The sequence below is a fragment of the Siphateles boraxobius genome, unplaced genomic scaffold, assembly GCF_051911475.1.
Source record: "Siphateles boraxobius isolate OS27281-9 unplaced genomic scaffold, OSU_SipBor_1 7, whole genome shotgun sequence".
Lineage (NCBI taxonomy): Eukaryota > Metazoa > Chordata > Actinopteri > Cypriniformes > Leuciscidae > Siphateles > Siphateles boraxobius.
In genome coordinates this window covers 8,532,869-8,554,252 of record NW_027509197.1, presented here as the reverse complement: position 1 = coordinate 8,554,252, position 21,384 = coordinate 8,532,869, and the positions used below count along the sequence as shown (strand labels likewise).

Sequence of the window (21,384 nt, the reverse complement as noted above, 5' to 3'; positions counted from 1 at the left end):
AGCATACCTTGTTGGGGTCGAGCGCTGATTTGCTGTTCGTTCTTTTCTCCTAACCAATGGAAATGACGACATTTAGCCGTGCCCTCGTGCACATAAAACATCTATGATGATATAGTGATGGGATTTATGGCTCTTTGAGGGGATCCGGATCTTGGCGATCCGTTCCTTACAAAGAGCCGTTCAAAAGAACGGCTCTTTTGGCTCTTTTTAAATATTTAATCAGTTTTAAGAAGCCAGCTTGAGGGCATCTCAGTTTATCCTGGAAATAATCACTGGGAGGAATGATGAGGTGAGATTTGTAGTCAAATAATTTAAACTCAGATATCACACACCAATATCTGAGTTTGAATTTTTCTGAAATATAGATTATTACCTCATTTGTCATGTGTGGACTATATACCATAGGGTTGCACAACATCCCTCTGTTTAGAAAGTGACATCACTATTTTGGATTCACCTTTAGTACAAAGTGTGTGTATGTGTAAAGCTATGTTGACTTATGTTATTCATACAATACCTACTCACAAATAAACATAAAAAACAAAGCCGGCTGCAATGAATTTCTGTGCAAATCAGCTTTTACTACAAACAGTAACACTTCCACACAAGAACATTGTTATCACACAAGAACATTTTGATTAAAAAAAAACGGCTCTTTTGGCTCTTTTTAAATATTTAGTCAGTTTTAAGAAGCCAGCTTGACGGCAGCGCGCACAACTCCGCTCCTACCCAATGACAAAGGCACGTAGGTTTTTTTTTCCATTGGAGTACTCACGTAAAGGATGGGCGCGCATGCACAACTACTATCATCATGCTGTTAGGCAGTAGCACCCCTGCGCTGGGTGCGCCCCTTCCCCTATAACTGAGGAGCTAATTTGTGTGCATCTGTGTGAAACACGCATAGGAAAAAAAGAACGACAGAAAGAACGGCTCCCCTCCAGCCGCGACTCGGCTCCCATCGTTCATGTTTATGAGCCGTTCAAAAGAATCGGTTCGTTCACGAACGTCACAACTCTATGATGATAAAACATACGGACAGTTCTGTGCTATGCTATGAGCTCAATCGAGTGGATTGTGTTACTCAGGTGCACTTGACCAATTTATTTCTAACATAGTAAACTAACATCGGGGTATTGTTCGCAACTCTTATTAAACTAATAAGAAACTAAAAAATGTATCGTTTTCAAGTCTGAAATACGCGTATCATTACTTGCCTTGCAGTAATAAACGACTGGCTGTACATGTTCCAAGATTCCGAAATATTTTGTTAATGTCATATTGTAGGTTTAGTTAAAAATAGCCAACACAATTTTCCCAAAAGAAAAATAGCCCATTAATCAATCGTCAACAACATTATAAATGTTAATTAATGTTATTAATCTGTCTCATTCTATTAAACTGTTTCTATGGACGAGTTAGCTTACATAACGTTATACCTTCCTCTATTTTATGTTGTCCCTCACGCAGCTCTTTGACCGGTTTGTCACTTTTGCGAGCAAGGTTTTCATTTTCTTGCTTTTATTGAGGATCCCTGAGCCATTTATCATGCAGTTTTATGCTTATCATAAAATTAATACTGAGCTCCGAAGCCATTTTTTCTACTATCGTAGTAATACAAACAAAACATTCTTGAGTCTTTAGATTTGCATTTGATTAATCGTAAGATTATTTAAAATATTTTAAGTTATAAAAACGGGGACACCGAGTGATAAAATAAAGTACATATTTGCATGGAAACAATCAAATAGTTTTGATGTCCTGATTTTTGATCGCTTAATTTCGTTATTAACTAATCAAAATCATGTATTCCATAGCGCATTACGCCAATGACATTAACACCTAAAAAGCCTGGTCTTTGCAGGCCTCAACTTTTGGCGTTCTAGCGGGTAATAAACAGAACTGCATGCGTCTTGCGAAAGAACATTGTTGCCGGATCTACTTCTCTGTTTATGTCTATGACGAGTCACGCAGGGACTGGGCTACTCAGCAGCACTAAGCTACGACCCGAAACAGTCTAAAATAGTCCGAATATAAACACTCATTATAGGTGGACCGTAGTGAATTGATAAGACAAAAACACGGTTTGGAAAATGGATTCATGATGGACCCGCTCATTTTGTAATTTTTGTCCCCGAGTTCAATATGGGAAACCCCCTTTTTCCCGACCATGTTGTTGGCCAAGGCTTTCTGTCCCAGGAAAGAGCATCTCATCTATTAAAATCCTCTATAATAGACAGTAGATGGCATCATAAAGCCTATTATTTTTTCACAGGTGATTGCTTTTAAAAATGCATTATTTGGGGTTTAAACCATTTCACCCAAATAGAAAAAAAAACATCAGGTACAGTTAAAGAAACATTCCTTAAAGGAACTTTAAACATTTACCTCTTAAATAGTTGGACTAAGTTACCATAACATTGCCGTGTTAGTTAATCCAAATGCGGTTTTGTTATGAATATGAAGGCCATATAATTTGTGACCTGAAACTATCTGTTATGTGGATATCACCCTTTCCTGCCATTAAAATAGCTTTTTCAACATGCATTAATCTCTCCTTGAGATCACAGCAAATTTGAGAACAGCTTTATCAATTCTGCTAAATGAAAAAGTGTTAAATCATTGGGTTAAGAAATCAAGAAACAAAGTGGAAACACAGTAAAATAACAGTACATAATTATAATAGAATATATTGAAAAGAAGTAAAATGACTAAGGTATTTTTTTATTGAAAAGCAAACAAATCTTGAATAAAAAGATGGGAGGACAAAGAAATCAGGGAAGGAAATAAATTCAACATTTATCACATTTCATCAGGAGAGAGCAGGGCAGGGCAGGGTTTGGGGACTGAATGTTGGTTTCAAGAAAGGAAATTTTAAAATCGTCCAGAGCGTTCTCGATCTCTTGACCGCCGTCTCTCCCTGTCTCTTCCTCCACCGCCGCCTCCACCTCCACCTCCACCTCCGCCTCCTCCTCCTCTATTGCGTTCCCTAGAACGAGAACGGCGTTCACGGGAACGTGAGCGGGAGCGATGCCTGTGTGGGAGAGGAAATAAATTAACGTGACCAAATCCTGTTAATTTATACACTACCATGTATACTGTACAAAACTTTGAGGTCAATATGATTTTTTTTTATTAATACTTAATTCAGCAAGTAACCATTAAATTAATCAAAAGTGACCGTAAAGATATTTATATTATAACCCCAATTCGAGAAAAGTTGGGATATTGAGGATACTAATTGTTGCAGTTTTACAAGTGTTTTTATTTGCTTAATCTCGCCTGATACAAGACAGTTGCTCAAGAGTCTCATTGGCCGTCATGGTCATTCTCCCTTTCATGATGGGCCGTACATTTTCAGTAGGAGACGGATCTGGACTGCAGAAAGACCAGTCAAGCACATCCACCCTATGGTGTATTGTCTACAAAACTTTTACTACTCTGTTGTAGCACATGCTGAATGAGGCATTGTCTTGCTCCCCAGGAAAGATATCATTACACATTTGCAAGTCACACATGCCGTTTGCACTGACCCATACCAAAGATGTTCGCTTTAACACCCATCTCTGATTAAAGTCTGGATGGGTAATTTTGTCTTTGGCACCAAAAACTCGATGTTTGTTTTTCCCCAAAAGTAAGCTGAAACGTGGACTCATTTGACCGCAGCACACATTTCCACTATGTTTTGGTTCATCTGAGATGAGCTCGGCACCATTTCTGCATAGAACTGATGTATAGCTTTCTCCTAGGTTAACAGATTCAAGTTGCATTCCCTGATGCAGCGGTAGACTGTGTTAAGTGCAACGGTTTTACACAGTACTCCTGAGCACGTGTGGCTATATTTCACTCAGTAATATGATGGTTTCTCATGCAACGGTGTCTGAGGGTCCAAAGGTCACGCACATTCATCGGTTTCCTGCCTTGCCCTACACAAACTGAGATTTCTCTGAATTCCCTGAATCTTTTAACAATATTATGTATGCTAGAAGGTGAAAGACTTAAATACTTTGCCATCTTGCATTGAGAAATGTGATTTTTGAATTGTTTGGCAATTCCCTTGTAATTTGGCACAAAGCAATGAGCCATGACCCATCTTTGCACGCAAAAACAGAGATGCTCTTTTCACACTCAATCACAATACCCTCAACTATTACCAAGATAACCAAATTATTATTATTTTTTTTACCAGTTTCACTTGGATATTCTATTTTTTTTATTTTGTTTTTGCCTGTCCTAACTTTTTGGTTTGTTGCAGCCATCAAAATCAAAAATGGTTTATATTTACAAAATACTATAATTAGTTTTTTCCCCCCACTGTAATAAAATCAAGAATCTGTGATTTTGTTAATTCTCTTTAACCTTAATTCAACTGAAAAAATTATTTTACAAAATGTCCCAACTTTTCTGGAATTGGGGTTAAAAAAAAAGCTTTCCATTTTGAATAAATGCGGTTCCTTGAACTTTCCATTCATCATAGAATCCTAGAAAATGTATCTCAGTTTCCACAAAAATAAAGTAGCACAGCTGTTTTCTACTTATAATAATAATTATTATTATTTCTTCATTAGCATATTAGAATTATCTTTGAAGGATCCTGTGACCGGAAAACTACAGTAACGATGCTGAAAATTCAACTTTCCCATCACAGGAATAGATTACATTTGAAAATATATTAAAATAGAAAAGTTATTTTAAATTGTAATAATATTTCCAAATTTTAATGTTTTTCCTCTATTTTCATCAAATAAATGCAGCCTTGGTGAGCATAAGAGATTTCTCAAATAAATAAATAAATATATATAGCCGATACCGATAGCCGATTTTTTGTCATGCTGATCGGCCGATACAGATCCCGATGCTTAAATACTTAATATAAGACAGAGATAAATGCAAACAAAATGGAGCAGTCTGATGCAGCCCACAAGGTTAAATTAAACATTGTCCAATAGTAAACTTTGTAGGACAACATAAACATTTAATCACCTCAAATAGAGAAGTCTTATGTAACTTAAACCTTGTCCAATACAAGTCTGAGCAGGACAAAAATTAAATAAATAAATAATTTTACAAATTGGAGTAGTTTGATGCTACTCATTAGAAGGGATGAGCATTTCAAGCAAAAATAATATTCGAAGATTGCTGGGTATTGTTTGAAAATCGCACCCCTCCCCCATATGCACGCACACATGCATGTATAGGCCACACACGAGAAAAGCGGAGTGATCTGACGTTTAAATATAACTTCAAAACGCAAATATTTCATATTTGTTTTATATAATATAATGCTCTTTTTTAAATTTCATCTATGGTGATATGAAAAAGGAACCGCATGAGATAAGGTAAGAGAGGATCATAAGATGCCCAATATATCAGGAGACATTTGGAGTGGGTCAGACATGATTTTGACCACTTAATTAAGTTTTGTAGAAAGCCATTCTTTAAAGTTAATTTCGTTTTGTTAAAATTGTATCTTAATTTCAATCAATGTTTCATCAACCAATTGGCTGGATTTAATAAAAAAAGAAGCAAAATATAGACCTGAGAACAAATAGAAAGCTTGAAATGCTTTTTTTTTAAAACAACAAAATTCAAATCGATAAGAAATGGAGTACTCTCTGCTTATGCAGGCTAATGGCTCTGATCCATATGAAGTGTGCATTTCTCTCGCGTTCACTACATGCGAAGATGGCGTCAACATCGCCAACTGTATCCTTGCAGCCAGAAAACACTAGTTTATTAATAAACAATTAAAATGTATCATGCTGCATAAACATTACTACTTTTGCCGGTACTTTATTGCAAGCTTTATGCATGCGCTTGATATGCGGAATATAGGCAAAATTACGATAACAGTCATTATGGTTTAGTATTTTCTCCCATATATATTTCAGTAATTAAATTAATATAAATATGCGATTAGACTAATGATTTAAATGAACTACTACTAGTCAACTAGAAAAAACTTTAGTCGTGCAAGGGCAGCACAATTTATTTTGTGCTGCCCTTGCACATATTTCCTAACAGGCGCGTCACTGCGGGTGTTCTGAGCGAGCGGCGCTGTGTGGACTGAGCGAGCGAATACTCTTCAGAAAGCCGCTCTCTCTGGAGGACAATGATCCTCCACGTGAGATTCCTTTGAAACATAAAATGTGAATATCGGCAGATACCGATCTCTGGCCGATCGATCGGAGCATCCCTAATAAATATATATATATATATATATGAATATATATTAAAATTACTCCAAACATGTGAACAACACTATATTTAAAATTTGCTATTTGTCACTTGGTTCAAAGAAAGAAAAAAAAACTGCAGTTTTCGCAAGGTTAAACATTTGAACTAAGTCAGTATGCTTTAATATCACAACCTTTTATATAATGGCAGATAATAATGAAGCAAGACCTTATTAGAGGCCTAATGACACCGATGCGAGATTAAAAAACAGACATACCTCTTCCTTCTGCGGCCATACAGTTCTCTTCTGAGTTCCCTTGAGATTGGCTTCAGGTGCATGAAATTGCAGAAGCCACCTCGAGTGCACTCTCTGCAGGAAGACACAAGTACTGCAGTCAGTCACAGTGAAGCAGTTTAAAGGGATAGTTCACCCAAAAATGAAAATTCTGTCAGTATTTACTCACGCTCATGTTGTTCCAACCACGTAAGACCTTCGTTCATCTTTGGAACACGAATTAAGATATTTTTGATGAAATTGAGAGCTGGCTCACTAACTAGTCCATAGGCTTCTTCAGGGATTGAAACTTGCTGGCCTCGAAAAGTTATTAAAGACATCGTTAAAATAGTCCAAGTGACTACAGTGGCTCAATCTTAGGTTTATCAAGCGACGAGTATACTTTTTGTGCGCAAAAACAAACAAAAATAACGATTTTATTTCAACTATTAATTTCCTTCTCTTTGGGCCTCGAGTCAGTTAAACTAGTGTAATTGCGTAGAGCTACATCACACGTACGCTCACTATTGGCCGACGCTGGTCATGTGGGTGATGCCTGTGACGTACAACAACAGAAGCTTACGCTGTTAAACTAGTAAACTGACTCGAGGCCCAAAGAGAAGGAAATGAAAAGTTGAAATAAAGTAGTTACTTTTGTTTGTTTTTGCGCACAAAAAGTATTCTCTTCATTTGATAAACTTAATATTGAGCCACTGTAGTCATTTGGACTATTTTAACGATGTCTTTAATAACTTTGAGGCCGGCAAGTTTCAATCCCTGAAGAAGCCTATGGAGGAGTGATCCAGCTCTCAGATTTAATAAAAAATATCTTAATTCTTGTTCCGAAGATGAACGAAGGTCTTACGGGGTTGAAACAACATGAGGGTGAGTAAATACTGACAGAATTCTCATTTTTGGGTGAACTATCCCTTTAAAGGTAAAGTTTTAAAGGTGAAGAATGTGAGATATTTTTATGTTAACATACGGGGCATTGTGAAGAAATGCATTACATTGGATTATTCAATATCATGTTCTTGCTTTGCATTCCTGTATTATGTAATGTGTGCAGCCCTCTCTGCTGGTTTAGTCACTTACCCCATTTCATACTGTCGACAACAGGCCTCTCTGAAATCGGTGACAGGTGAGAGCTCAGCATGGATGGGCTGTCCATTAAACCAGCGGTTATTCAAGTTAATCACTGCTTTCTCTGCATCTTCCTCACGGCGGAACTACACACACAAAAAGGTTTTTGGTTACTTCTTGGCAATGTTTTAAAGTAAACAGAGCCTAAGATGCGTTTAACCATTATAAAACATTGTAACAGCCTTAAAGAAATGACTGTTTATACAATGGTTGCAACATCAATATTAGGGGTGCAACGATAAACAAAACTGACGGTTTGGTTCTTCCAACGGTTTTGACTTCTCGGTTCGGTGGGGTGGGGTTTAGAAAGCTAAAATAAAATTAACGCGTTTTTTGTTTCGGTTTGAATATCGTTACACCCCTAACCAATATGATAAAAAAAATCAACGTATTAATTTTGTGATATTTATTTTTTCCATTTAACACATTTCAAATATTTAACGGAATTATCATTTATTTAAGTGCTTTTTAAATAAGTGCTTTCATTCAAGCGCGATAAGATGCAAAAGAGAACTGAAATATATACTGGTGCGATGTCTGTGAAGTACAGCGCCACATTGAGTTCACTTTCGCACTTGAATGGACAAAACCACACAAAATTATGTCAAAATTCCTGTTATTGGTGAGTATCCTAGTAAGCACAGTCTTAAACGAGTTAAAAAGTCTTAAATGACCAAAAGATTTAGAAGAACATCGAAAGTGTGACAGGTATTAAAGTGTCAGCAGCCTGAATGTGATCAGCATGATTAGAGGAATCAGGTGAATCAAGTTTTATTTTTCTAGAACAAAGGGTTCAAAAGTTAAGTTATTACCATTTGAAAAGTGAATGAGCTGGTGGTGGCGCTTTAGAGTTGGTCCTAGAGACCCCAAAGTTGGTCAGGGTTCTTTTGAGAACCACCCCTATTCAGTAAGCCAAATTTAATAATTTTCCTACATACAGTTCATAGGGCTAGTATTAACTCCCATTCGGGAGGAATTCAAACAATAATAAAGAAACTACAATTCCAATAGGGGCTAGAGTGCCTTTGGGGCTTGGCCCCTAATAGGGGATCGCACTGGAGGAACATTTCATAGTTCCTTGAACTAATGGCGGAAGTACTTATTTTTTTTGGGGCATGTTTGCGCCGCAGGTACTAGGAACGATTTTAGTTCTAGGAACGCCTTTCAGGGAACTAAATTAGCTCCTACTTCAGAGTAGGATCTAACCCAGCACAATAGGAAGTACCAGTGACGCAAGTGTACGCTGATTGGTCGAATGCACACAAAACACCAGCACCTGCCATTTAAAAAAAACTGTGTACACAGATTATAGCCTACATATTTACAGCATGAACTACCTGTATGAACATGGAAAACTGTGATAGATTGACATCTCAACCTTTAAACCAAGGAGAAAATCCAAGTGAAACATGATTATGTATTTCTGCTTCGCTAGCGACATTTAGCATCAATAACATGGCAATACTTTTTCATACTTTCTTTGTATAAGGGTAATTCTAGCGTTATGGATGTGACATTTGAACTCATAATGACAGGTGAAATGTCTCAGAAAAAAAAAAACTTCTTACAATATTTAAATTGGAAATGCATATTCTCAGAGTACCCAATCTGGGGAATTGATAGGCAAAATATGTTTTTCTAAAATATATTTAAGCACCCCCAAAAAGGAAAATATGCATGCGTTGTGGATGTGACGGAAAATGACAGAGTTTTTGGTATACTGTTCGATTTCCTTTAAAGTCTGTGAACTTTTAAATCCAATGTATAAATATTGCTATCCACATGATGAAGGGGTCTTAGCTGAACATAAAAATATCAATGTTTAAAATATATATATTTTTATGAAGTGTATTATGAGGAAAAACCAACGTCATGAATGTGACAAAAACCCTGTTATGGATGTGACGCGTCTGAAGTACATAGAATCTGTTTGGAAAATCAACAATCAAACCATCATGGCAGATGATGGCACTTTTGTTGACGCATAATGGCTGTGTTTTCACATTAAGAAGACTGTCTGAAATGATTCTGAAGACTGAGAGGCATACGTCGAGTTTCTGTTCAGTTATGAGACGCGCTCTAGTTTACGTGTTGCAAGTGATCGCACCTCCATGCTATATTTGCTTATTTATTAAATCCAGGCAATTGGTTGATGAAACTTTGATTTAAAATTAAGATACAATTCATACAAAACGAAATTCACTTTAAATAAAGTCTTTCTACAAAACAAAACTTGAAATGAAGTATCCAAAATCATTTCTGTCTTGAAACAGATCACAATAGTCATATGCATGATTTAATATGAAGCGTCCGTAACGGTCACGTCCGTAACGCATTATTATGGTTGTTCAGAGCAAAGTAGTGAGATGAATTGTCTATCCTAATAAGCATAAACATAATTTAGCTTTGTAAATAAAGTTTCAAGTCATTTGCATTTATAATTGTCATATTAAATAAACTAAACCTTTAAAACGTTATGGACGTGACAGTGCACTGAAGCGTCAAGACCTCTTTATTATAGCCCTTATAAATTCAACAGGCAGTGCTGTTATGACCAAATTAGTATATTTATTTCTCAGGCATGCCTCCATCTTTCTGCAAAATGCTTACTGTTAAAATAAAGTTTAAAAAGGGGGGTCTTTGAACCCTTTTTATGAAAGCATGAAATATGGCTGGTTGAAAATGTAATTTAAGCATTGTTGCTCACCTCATATCTGGTGGATAAACAAGGCAATTTTCTTCAAATTTTTGTTAAAGCACATTAAAACAGTATATTACAGACCTAAATGGACAACTTAAAAAGGGTTTTGTTCTTTTGGTTAAAACTTTATTTTTTCATGGTAAAGATGACCTTTGCATGGAATTGCCCATAACAGTTCCACAAAAACAAAGTACCAGGTAGCAAGTAACACTGGCTAAAACAAAATGCATGAAATCATAACATTTGTATTTCGAGTTAACAGTTAAGTAGTCAATAACTGCAACATGAGCCCCATTAATGCTTTCCCCGCCAGAGTTTTTTTTTTTTAAATGAAAAAAAAAAAAAAACACAGTTTTGTTAAAGACTACATTCAGATCGGATTCAGAACGATGACCAAAACACAGATGGAGTAGATCGAGTCCATCAACACCCTAATGCTTACGCAGTCCTAATAGCTTGTCCTGGGTTGACATTTCATTCAGTAACATTAGGCAGTCTTTGATTTATATGCTGTTTAATGTTGGTGATCACGTTATTTTACATATACATACGATTAGATATGAGATTGCTTGTTTCTGCATCTTCTTCACATGTGTTCTGATCAGGAGATTCAGTAATCTTTTAGACGGTGAGTAATAGCGCCTCCTACCGTATAACAGTGAAACACGGAAAGCCGGAAATTTCCGCCAATGGCGGGGAAAGAGATAATGTGCGGTCACAGGAATGCGTATTCTAGCGTTTACCATCCTTTTGTTTTAGAACTAGATGTTTTTATCGTTTTAAATGATCTGAAATTAGTGCATGCGTATTTTAGTGGTTAACATTACATATAACATAGACATGACAGTACTGTAAATTCTCTCACCTTCACGTAGACATTTCCCACCAGGTGATCTCCTAAATTATCACACACATTCATCTCCTCAACCTCTCCATATTTCTCCTCCATTTCAGTGAAGACCTCCTGTACACAATCAAATTTACAAAGAATGATTTATAGCCTACAAACACAACTAATGTAACAAATGTGTCCATTAATCAAAAAGAATGGTTGTGATAAGACGCCGTACAAAAGTTAGAAGTTGGTAAGATTATAATTTAAAATAACTTTTCTATTTTAATATATATTTAAAGGGTAATTAATTCCTGTGATGCAAATATGAATATTCAGCATCATTCCTCCAGTCTTCAGAATCACGTGATCCTTCAGAAATCTAATATGATGATTTGCTGCTCAAGGAATATTTATTATCAATGTTAAAAACAGTTGTGCTGCGTAAATCTTTTACAGGATTCTTTAATGAACAGAAAGTTCAAAAGAACAGCATTTATTTGAAATATAAATTTTGCAACAAATGTAAAAGTATTTACTGTCTCTGTCGCAAGTATCCAATTACATTCATAATCGCCCTTACAGTCGTAAAGCGTGTCCCCGGCTTTAAGGTTATATCAATATCAGTTATTTTTTGAAGACTCTGACCAGATTTAAATAACATTTTACTGAGATCTAGGCTATTCACTAAGCGTTCACTAGTGCGTTTTTGTTATAAAACGCATAACTTTTCCTACGGTTACGCCTGTCGTCTCCACTACACCTTTATGGCGTGACTTTCGAAAATGCTGCAGACCCCGTTTTAGTCTGAAAACTCCACAGGGTAGCGTTTCAGTGTAAACAAACCAAAACGGAGACTTTTAAAAATGATGGCATGGCTGAACGTGGGTGCTACCGGAACACGACCATAACAGACCAGGACTGCATTTTCCAAAAACTTTCCATTTTCTAGGTTTTATTTTAAATTTCACGATTCTACCCAATTTGAGTGGTGCAGGTATGAGGTCAGAACCAGGGCGACTAATTTGGCACTGGTTCCTTCAAGATTCTCCTATGGGGTTTTATTAATGTTTTTTTTTATGCATTTCGAATTTTGAAGTGGTTATGTTAATTTTTGGAAACGTACGTTTTTGATAAGTAACTAGATAATAATGTTTGAGGTGTGAGTATGTGCAGTGTCCGTTGTAGAACAAAACGTCGAACTAACATCACATTCTGTTTACCAAAGGCTTTATTACTCATAAATTGAAAAACCCCATAATAAAACCCCAAATTAAAATCTCAAAGGAACCAGCGGCGAACTAGACTACTGGTTTCTGACATTAAACACCAACTCTAGTTCAACATCACTTTCAAAAAAATAGCACGTACCTCGAAGAACTCATCATAGTGTTCCTGCATCTCCACATCACTAACAGCATCTGATGAAAAAAAGAGAAGACACCGACAACCAAAAACAATAATGGCTTCAGTAACTCTTGGAGGCTGTTCATTTCGGTGCCACTTCAAGCTACTCCAGAATATCATGCAAGATGTATATTATTCAAGACTTACTTATGCCATCAGCAGACTGAGCTGTGTTTTGTGGGTTCCGGTAAATGTTCAACAGAGCAATGGTCTGAAACACAACACACATGAGGATTACAACGCAAATCTACCAGAACAATCGTGCATTGCAGAACTAATTAAAGGGTCTCTGTTGTAAAAAAAAAAAAAAAAATTCATGACAAAAACTGGCGCGTACCTGGCTGAACGTTGGTTTGTTATGGAGTCTGGAGCATCGGTCTCCATGGCGACATGCTCCAATTTTAAAGTAGAAAGAGCAGTTAACCCTGTTGAAAACAAGAGAGGTTCAAAATAAGGTTACAAACACTTGGTCTGATTTGTTCACACACATGATGTTAGTTTGGATTTCTGTTCATATGACTATTCTTTCCCAATATATTAAAATACAAAACAACGAGAAGCCAAATGTAGCTTACCGAAACTATAAAGAAATATAGAGGTTTTGATTTTCCCATGAATAAGATCGACAAGCAACACAATGAAAGAGAGACGCGCTGCAGCCACGCCGAGATGAAACAAACAATAACGTTACGAACCCAAAATAAGCATTTTGATATATAATGAGTATTCAGCACATGAAAGCTCTGTTGTGTGAAACAAACATTTATTATTATTATAAGTATTATCATTATCGTTTTACTAGAGGCGAGGTTGACAAACAGGTCAGTTGATAACCACATGAGGCATGATGTAGGAAAGGCAAATATCCTTATATTCTACCCATAATCACCGGTTGGTAACAATACATACGATTACAAAGCATAATCAAATGCACGCAATATTTTAGGAAGAATATATACTTACTTGTCTTTTTCTGTACCGAAAATCGACGCCAAGTATTCGGCCATTTTGAAAAAAAGAAAGGCGGTGGGCGCTTTTTCTTCTACTGGAGAATGAAGAACAGAGAAGCGGAACACAAAGAGCCAGAGTACTGCCACCTAGTGTAGTGAAGCGCAAACTGCAGGGCCGCGGCTTCTCCTTCTTCTTCTGTGGATTTATTTGCGGGTCGCATACCAGGTTTTTAGGTGCATACCGCTACCTCCTGTGCTGGAGTGTGAAGTGATTTCACTCTGTGTCCGAAATTGCCACCTGGGCCGCACTATTTGAGGAGACAGCCATTGTAGTGGTGTCCGAAACCAGTGGACGTTATTGAGTGCACTCATTCAATCTCACAATACACCGCATTAACGTGTACAAGTACAATAAAAAGGTACGGCTAGAGAATACCCATAATGCACTGTGAAAGTCGAGCGCTGAATGGATTCCCCCGTCTCGCCCATAGACTGTAAAAAAATAGGGTCTCGCCCCTATGGTCTCGTCAGAAGATGGCGCCCGCAGCTGAATCAATCATCCATCCACTTTCCTAACCACGCTGGTCCATCGAAAAATCATACAGGTAATAATTATTTTTTTTAATTTTATTTTTGTTGTTAATTGTTTAATTACGTTTTAAACTATAGAAAACAGAGTGTGATTGGGGAAACATTCAAATCAACGAACTGACCAGAGTGGTAATGATCACTCTGATCACGAGAGGTGATGTTCAGCCTTCTTAAATTCTTATGTGGTAACACTTTACAATAAGGTCTCATTTGTTAACATTGGTTAATGTAACTAACATAACTAACAATGAGCAATACATTTGTTACAGCATTTATTAATCTTTACGACCCAATATCTCCTGCTCATTCAATTGGAGTTGTCTGCCGCCAGGTGGCGAATTTGGTCTGTTTTGTTTTGTGTGTGTCTTGCACATAGACTGTAAAAAATATGGACAAAGCGTCTGTGACGTCACCCATAGACTTTCTGAAGAACGGGTTTGAAGCCGTTTATGGGGGGTATGGGTGGCGCCATCTTGGAAAATCTTGTGAAATCCTAACCCCGCCCACCTTCTGGCCAATCCATATATGGGCAGAAGGTGGGCGGGGTTAGGATTTCACAAGATTTTCCAAGATGGCGCAGCCCATACCCCCCATACATCAACACTAGCCGAGGTGAGGCTGTTCCAGGCGGGGTACATGAGCACTGAGCGCCCGGTGAACGCCTGGATCTAACAACTCCGAAAACGTCAGATCAAAATTTTAAATAGGCGCTATCTTTATAAATAAACCACAGATTTGAGCTTCAAACAACTACATTGTCGACTGAAAAACTATTAAAACTACATTTCGTGACACAATAACAGTAGTATTTTTAAATTTCGTGGCTTTTCAGTTAGCTGCTAAGGTTAGCTTATTTTACCTAGAAGTTGCAAACACAACTCCGTTCATTCGTTGTAGTACTAACTTGTTAACTGTTCACGTTACAACTTACCAGCAAATTCAGATGAGTACAATCAACTGGAAGTGATATAGCTGAGGATGTGCCATCTGACAAAATGCCAATGTTTTGTGTAGTTTACGGCTGCTCCAATCGTTCAAATCGAGGAAAGGGTTTTTATAGAGTACCAAAGATTGTCACTCAAAAGGTGAGAAATGTAAAAAGCTCACAGATCAACGCCGTAAAAAGTGGATTTTTAACATACGTCTGCGGTCTGGAGGAGCAGAGTCTGTTAATGCCCGTGTCTGCAGTGACCACTTCGTCTGAGGTATGTTAACTAGCCAACGTGTTTTTTGTGTCTGTGTTTATATAGCAGTAGGTTGTCGTTTAATGCTCATTTACTTAGTAATGATTGTTAAGTTACCGGTAGTCTAATATGGGCTTCATTGGGGCTTTTTAGGCTGCCCTAGCGCTTCGGGTGACGTTGAGTCGGTAGATTGGGCTCCGACGGTCAACCTAGGTTACCAAAAAACTAAGCCCAAATCAGAGGCGTCTCTTAAACGAGAGCAGAGGATGAAGCTCAAGGAAGACCAACAAAGACGGTCGGAATGTGCAGAGGCTATGTTGGATCTCCAACAGACAGATGAGAGCCCGGATCTGACGAAGACAGCCGAAAGCTCCGAACCGAAGCAGCCAGCTGACAACAACCCACAATCAACCCACAATCTATTTTCTATTGAGAAAATAGAGGATGTTCTGAGACAAAACACAACAGAGCTGGCAGATCTTCGAGCCAAAGCACTGGACACACAGTTTAAAAAAATGAAGACAAGACAAGGTTCTACACGGTCGGGAGGACTTCCAACTTCTTAGTTTTAATTCAGATTTTTGAGTTGTGCAAACCCTAAATCAGCTGTGGTCCTATGTCTGTGCTGTTTAAATTTGAACAGTTCATTTTAGTTTTGACGAAGCTGAGACTAAATCTCCCTCTGAAAGATTTAGCTGTCAGGTTTAAGATATCTTTTTGCCAACTGCTTCTAGAGTTTGGCATAAAGTAATTGACATACTTCATGAAAGGTTGGAATTTCAAATTGAGTGGCCAGAGCGACATGTTCTTCAAGCTACAATGCCAATGGGATTCAGACAGGCATTTGGATGTAAAGTTGCTGTAATAGTTGACTGTTTCGAAGTTTTTATTGAGAAGCCCTCTAATTTACTAGCCCAAGCACAAACGTGGTCAAACTACAAGCATCACCATACTGTAAAATTTCTGATTGGTGTTGCACCCAAGGCTATGTCACTTACATATCTTGTGCCTGGGGAGGGAGAGTCAGCGATAAACAGATCACAATACAGAGTGCCCTCCTAAAAAAACTGTTACCTGGAGATATTGTCCTTGCCGACTGTGGGTTCAATATTGGTGATAGTGTGGGATTTTACTGTGCTTCACTACAAATACCTGCATTTACCAAGGGGAGAAAACAGCTTTCAGCGTATGAGGTGGCAGACACAAGAAAAATAGCTAATTTGCGTATTCCTGTTGAGAGAGTTATCGGTTTAGTCAGAAGAAAATATCAGATTCTGCAAAGCAGGGCTATGCCCATAGAGCACATGGCAACAAAACAAGGTGAGGCACTAGCATTGATTGACAAGATTGGGGTTATTTGCTGTGTCTTGTCTAATTTTTCGGGGTCTGTTGTCCCATTGGAGTAAGGAGGAGGGAGGGATAGGGATAATAATCAGTCAGTCCAATACCTGATCCCTGCTTCTTGGCTCTGATGATGACGATGATGATGATAAGTAAGAGGACAGGGAGTAGTAGTACCTGAGCCCCGACACGTATCAGTCTGTTAATGTTTTCAACAAGTGTAATACTTTTATCCAATAGTCCAATTGTACTGGCTATATGTATTATATGTAATTAAATGGATTCTAATCTGTTATTGCACACCATGTTCTTGTTATTATAACAATTGTTGAAAAATCAAATCTTGTAAATAAACCACCATGTATAATTCTGTCTTCTCAATGGCGTTTAATCTTTTCATTTAAAATATACAACACAAAGAACTCACAAAGACCACATTCATAACAATAGTCAAAATGTAATCTTGTCTCATACAACAGTATTGATATAACAGCAATATCACACAGCCGACTTTCAAGACTGCCTGGATCCTTTCATTACATTACACATGTGAGTTTGTAATTTGCTGTCCCAATATTTCTGGAAGTATACCGTTTCTAAAAAAGCTGTAGTATGATGTCTGAAGGACCAGATAGTTGGTGATGTCAACAGCCTCCACTGTCAGCAAATCTTCAAGTTCGACCGAAAACTCACTCATCTTCATGAGGAACGGGTCACGTCCAACTGTATGTGTGTTTACTAACTTCTTGTATCTATTTCTTGAAACTGGTTCTGAATTCGTACAGTACGGACTCTCCGCAACGGTTTCCTCCATAGACGTATTCTCCATGTTTACTTCCTGCCCACCATCTGAAATCGCCCCGCCTTCGTGCGTCATCATAATCACGTGACTGAAACCCAGCTATTCTGAGAAACAGAGATTCTAACTATTGGACAAAAAACTTCCTCACATAGGTATCCTTGGGCTATGGTTTAGATGTCAAATTTTGCCTTGTTTTAGCCTAGATTTCAGGGCTGTTTGGACAGCTAATAGACGTCTTTTAAATGCAAAATAGCTTGCTAGGTTTCTTGCAAGGGGTAATAACATCAAGCCGTCCCTGCTGGCACACTACCATTGCCGCAGTCATCAGCCTAAGTGTTTCCTGAAAACTCGTAAATTCAGCAACACCTTGGCTCAGATTCAGCGGGAGAGTAAATTAAAAGGGCAGCTCGCATCACAATAAATCCCAGCTCTACTCCCTAAGAAGGGGATTCTGGGTAGTTGAGAAGCAGTATGCCTTTGTTGCTGTAAACCGGTTGAGAGGGACAAAATGAGAGACCGAACAAGCTGAATTGTGTGCCCAAAGTGATCTTTTCTGTAGATACTTATTTCTTAATAAATTACTCTTAACTGCACATTGTCAATGTATTATTTTGTCCCATTATAAGAGTAACATTTAATTTAATTAAAAATAATTACCAGCACTGCATAAAACAAGTAAAATGTATTTAAAATATCAAATGGTTTTACTTAATTATATTAATTAGATCAGATTTGTAAGTAAAAATTAAGCACTTTTTCACTTTGTTAATTTTACTCGGCTTAGTTAAGTAGATTTACTTAATTTCCATAAATGTGACATTTACTTGAAAAATATCAGTGCAAAAACTTGCCATATAAAAATTGAGTAAGTTCTACTTATTTTTTTTCTGAGTGTGACTGAGATGGTTTAAAACACACTCTGAATGAACTTTGATCAGTCAATCATCCAATTCATCAATCAAACTCCACTCATTTAGAGGGGAGAGAGTTGCGTTAAACATTTCATGAATGCAGAGTTTTCTCATTTGAAGGGACATTCATTGCTGTAAGGGCCTGTGCGAGGTATCTCTTTCAGCCTGAGCAGATGTTTATCAGAGATGATGAATGAGCGAGTAGGTGGAACATTCTGTGTGCATTCATTGGTTCCCTATTAAACATCTATCTATACATTACAGGAATGAGTGTCTGTCTGTGTGTCTGTCTGTCTGTGTGTCTGTTAAATCGCATACCGTTAGTCCGATGGATCTCAAACTTGAAAGGTGTCTTGCTACGGGCACGAGTAAGTGCAGTTTGACGTTGTTTGGATTAGAAATGCAAAAGATATCGTCAAATATGTCGGTAAAAGAAGCACACATTGAAGTTAACATTCTGTGGTATTCTAGATCAGAACAGACTAAACACCGACTACGCCACCCTGGGAATTTCACCCAGAGGATGATTTTACTACCCACGCTCTATAGATCTAACAGCTAAGGATACACACAGGTACGTATACACAGTGGCGGATCTAGAGATTTTTTCCTGGGGTGGCAAAGGGGTGGCATGAGGTTTCAGGAGGGGGGCCATGGACATTATTCATAATTTAAAATGCTACGGTTTTCATTGAATGTGTTTTGTTCTCTACACTACATTACATGGAGTGGGAGTCAAATCAGAGATGTAGCTGAGTTTTTGGATGGTGTGGGTCTTAATTTGTGAATTGTGGACCCTTTCTCTGTGTAATCACTATCAACAGTCTGTGTAGTCTATACTTAAATTGTACTTTGTGAAAAAGCAATTCTTGGGGGGTTTGGGGGTATGCTCCCCAGGAGATAAAAAAAAAGACCCCTCAAATGTCTTCTAGTGAGTTTTGAGGAAATATGTACAGATTTAGTCATACGACACACACACACACACACACACACACACAGACAGTTCGATCGCGCCCACGCCCAAGGCTGGACTGGGACTAAAAATCGGCCCCGGCATTTTGGCCCAGACTGGCCCACTACATTAATCATAAACACAACCGATCTTTTCACGCCCCTGAATATGTATACTAACTTCTATTAAAACCACTAATGCCATGTAATGAGTGAGTAGGAATGAGTAAGAGTTAATAGATGAAGTAACTACTAATTGTAAAATACAATCGAACTACTCCACAATGATGAATCCTAAAACAAGCTATAAGCTGCATTGGCATAGCAATATTTTGTATAGCAATCTGTTTGACACAGTATTTTTGGTAAATCTGTGGTGGGTGGACCTCTGTCCCTTTAGGGTTCGGGGGTATGCTTCCCTGTAAGAAAAATTTGTGCTTTTTAATGTTAAATTCATCAATCTGGTGCACTTTGAGATTTAAAAATTAAGTTAAAAATTAAGAGCTCCAACCCATAATCAGTGTGCAAATTGAACAAAGAAAAACTCAAAACTCTTTTAGCTGTGATATAGTGTCTGTCTGCATTACACTACTACATAATAATAGTTATAATATTAATTCCATGACAGTAATAGCCAGAGGTGGGACAAAGTCATTGTTATGCAAGTCACAAGTAAGTCTCAAGTCTTTGCCCTCGAGTCCCGAGTCAAGTCGAGTCAAAGATGAGGCAAGTCCCGAGTCGAGTCAAAAGTCAAAGCCAACAAGTCTCAAGTCGAGTCCAAAGTCCTACCATTTTAGTTTCGAGTCATTTCAAGTCCTCTTACCATAGAAATAAAATGTATACAAATCATGTATGTCTGTAAGATTTGTATTTATTTAAACCTCTTTTTATACAATGACATTAATCAAATACAGTAAAAAAACTGAATTTTATTTTCACAAAAAATGCTTGTATTTCAACAGCATATTGCACTAGAACAATATAGCAAAACGAAAGTTTAACTTTCAAATAGACATGGGTCCTTTTAGCCTAAACGTTTTTAAACGTCATCAAAATCCTCACTCCTCAAAAACAAGAACGAGAGAGAGAGAGAGCGCTGTGTGGAAGGTGATGAGCAGAGAGAGAGAGAGAGTGAGATAGAGAGAGTGAGAGAGCTCTGTGGAAGGTGATGAGCAGAGAGTGAGAGAGAGAGTGTGAGATAGAGAGAGAGAGAGTGAGAGAGCGCTGTGTGGAAGGTGATGAGCAGAGAGTGAGAGAGAGAGAGAGAGAGAGAGAGAGAGAGTGAGAGAGCGCTGTGTGGAAGGTGATGAGCAGAGAGTCAGAGAGTGAGTGAGAGAGAGAGAGAGAGAGAGAGAGAGAGAGAGAGAGAGAGAGAGCGCTGTGTGGAAGGTGATGAGCAGAGAGTGAGTGAGAGAGAGAGAGAGAGAAAGAGAGAGAGAGAGAGAGAGAGAGAGAGAGCTGTGTGGACAGGTGATCAGCAGAGAGTGAGTGTGTGTGCGCATGTGTGCTGTGGACAGGTGGAGGGAGGCCCCTATACTGCATTGCATTTGCAAAAGATTAAATTGGCCAAAAGTCTGTCAGTCATTTGTGCGCGGTGGGGACGCAGAATGATGCCACCATGGCTGAAGACTCGCTCCACAGGAGAACTAGAAGCAGGCACTGCCAAGACTCGGATGGCAACTTGAAAGAGTGAAGGAAGAGTCTTACTGTTCAGTGCCCAGAACAAAAGGGCATTCTGTCCTTCTGCCATGTTAATGTAGTGACTTAGCTGTACTGCTGGTGGGGTCTCAACATCCCTTTTCTGTCTCTTATGGTATGCAGCAAACAGACCTTCTCCTTCCATGTCCTCTAGTTCTTCTTCAGCAAGCACCGGCACAGGCACAGGTTGCTCCGTCTCTGCAGCATCTTGCAGGATCAATTCTAAAAAAAATGTGTCACAACAGCAGAAACAAAAGAGCCCTTATTACCATTACTAATGTTGATGATACTGTGCAAGACTGAAAATTGTTAAAGTCAGAATAATATCACATTAGATCCTAGATCAGATTAAGATCAAATTATTTTACGTTGCATTTAAGTTGCATTGCAAGTCAATAATATTTACCTTTAACTCGTTGTGCCAC

The 21,384-nt window shown here is 38.1% G+C and overlaps 1 protein-coding gene across 2 annotated transcripts; it reads right to left on the bottom strand.

Moving 5' to 3' along the window:
* Positions 1 to 2,700: 2,700 nt before the first annotated feature.
* u2af1 (U2 small nuclear RNA auxiliary factor 1) lies at positions 2,701 to 13,636 on the bottom strand. 2 transcript variants are annotated; one of them, XM_077215202.1, is made up of 8 exons: positions 13,495 to 13,636; positions 12,869 to 12,956; positions 12,679 to 12,742; positions 12,496 to 12,545; positions 11,158 to 11,256; positions 7,544 to 7,677; positions 6,452 to 6,544; positions 2,701 to 3,031 (listed from the first exon to the last, which is right to left on the bottom strand). In XM_077215202.1, the coding sequence occupies exons 1-8, from the start codon at positions 13,536 to 13,538 to the stop codon at positions 2,872 to 2,874; spliced, it is 732 nt and encodes a 243-aa protein (XP_077071317.1). In that variant the 5' UTR covers positions 13,539 to 13,636; the 3' UTR covers positions 2,701 to 2,871. The 2 variants fall into 2 exon arrangements, with proteins under 2 accessions (XP_077071317.1, XP_077071318.1); XM_077215203.1 differs by having other exon boundaries at positions 12,496 to 12,542.
* Positions 13,637 to 21,384: the final 7,748 nt, after the last annotated feature.

What these genes read in the sequence shown, in the direction of transcription:
- u2af1 (XM_077215202.1), bottom strand. Translation starts at nt 13,538, where the DNA reads ATGGCCGAATACTTGGCGTCGATTTTCGGTACAGAAAAAGACAA. An exon ending in ACTATGATGAGTTCTTCGAG is followed by an intron (nt 11,257 to 12,495) that starts GTACGTGCTATT and finishes GATTGTGTACAG; the next exon opens with GAGGTCTTCACTGAAATGGA. An exon ending in TATGGCCGCAGAAGGAAGAG is followed by an intron (nt 3,032 to 6,451) that starts GTATGTCTGTTT and finishes TCTCCCACACAG; the next exon opens with GCATCGCTCCCGCTCACGTT.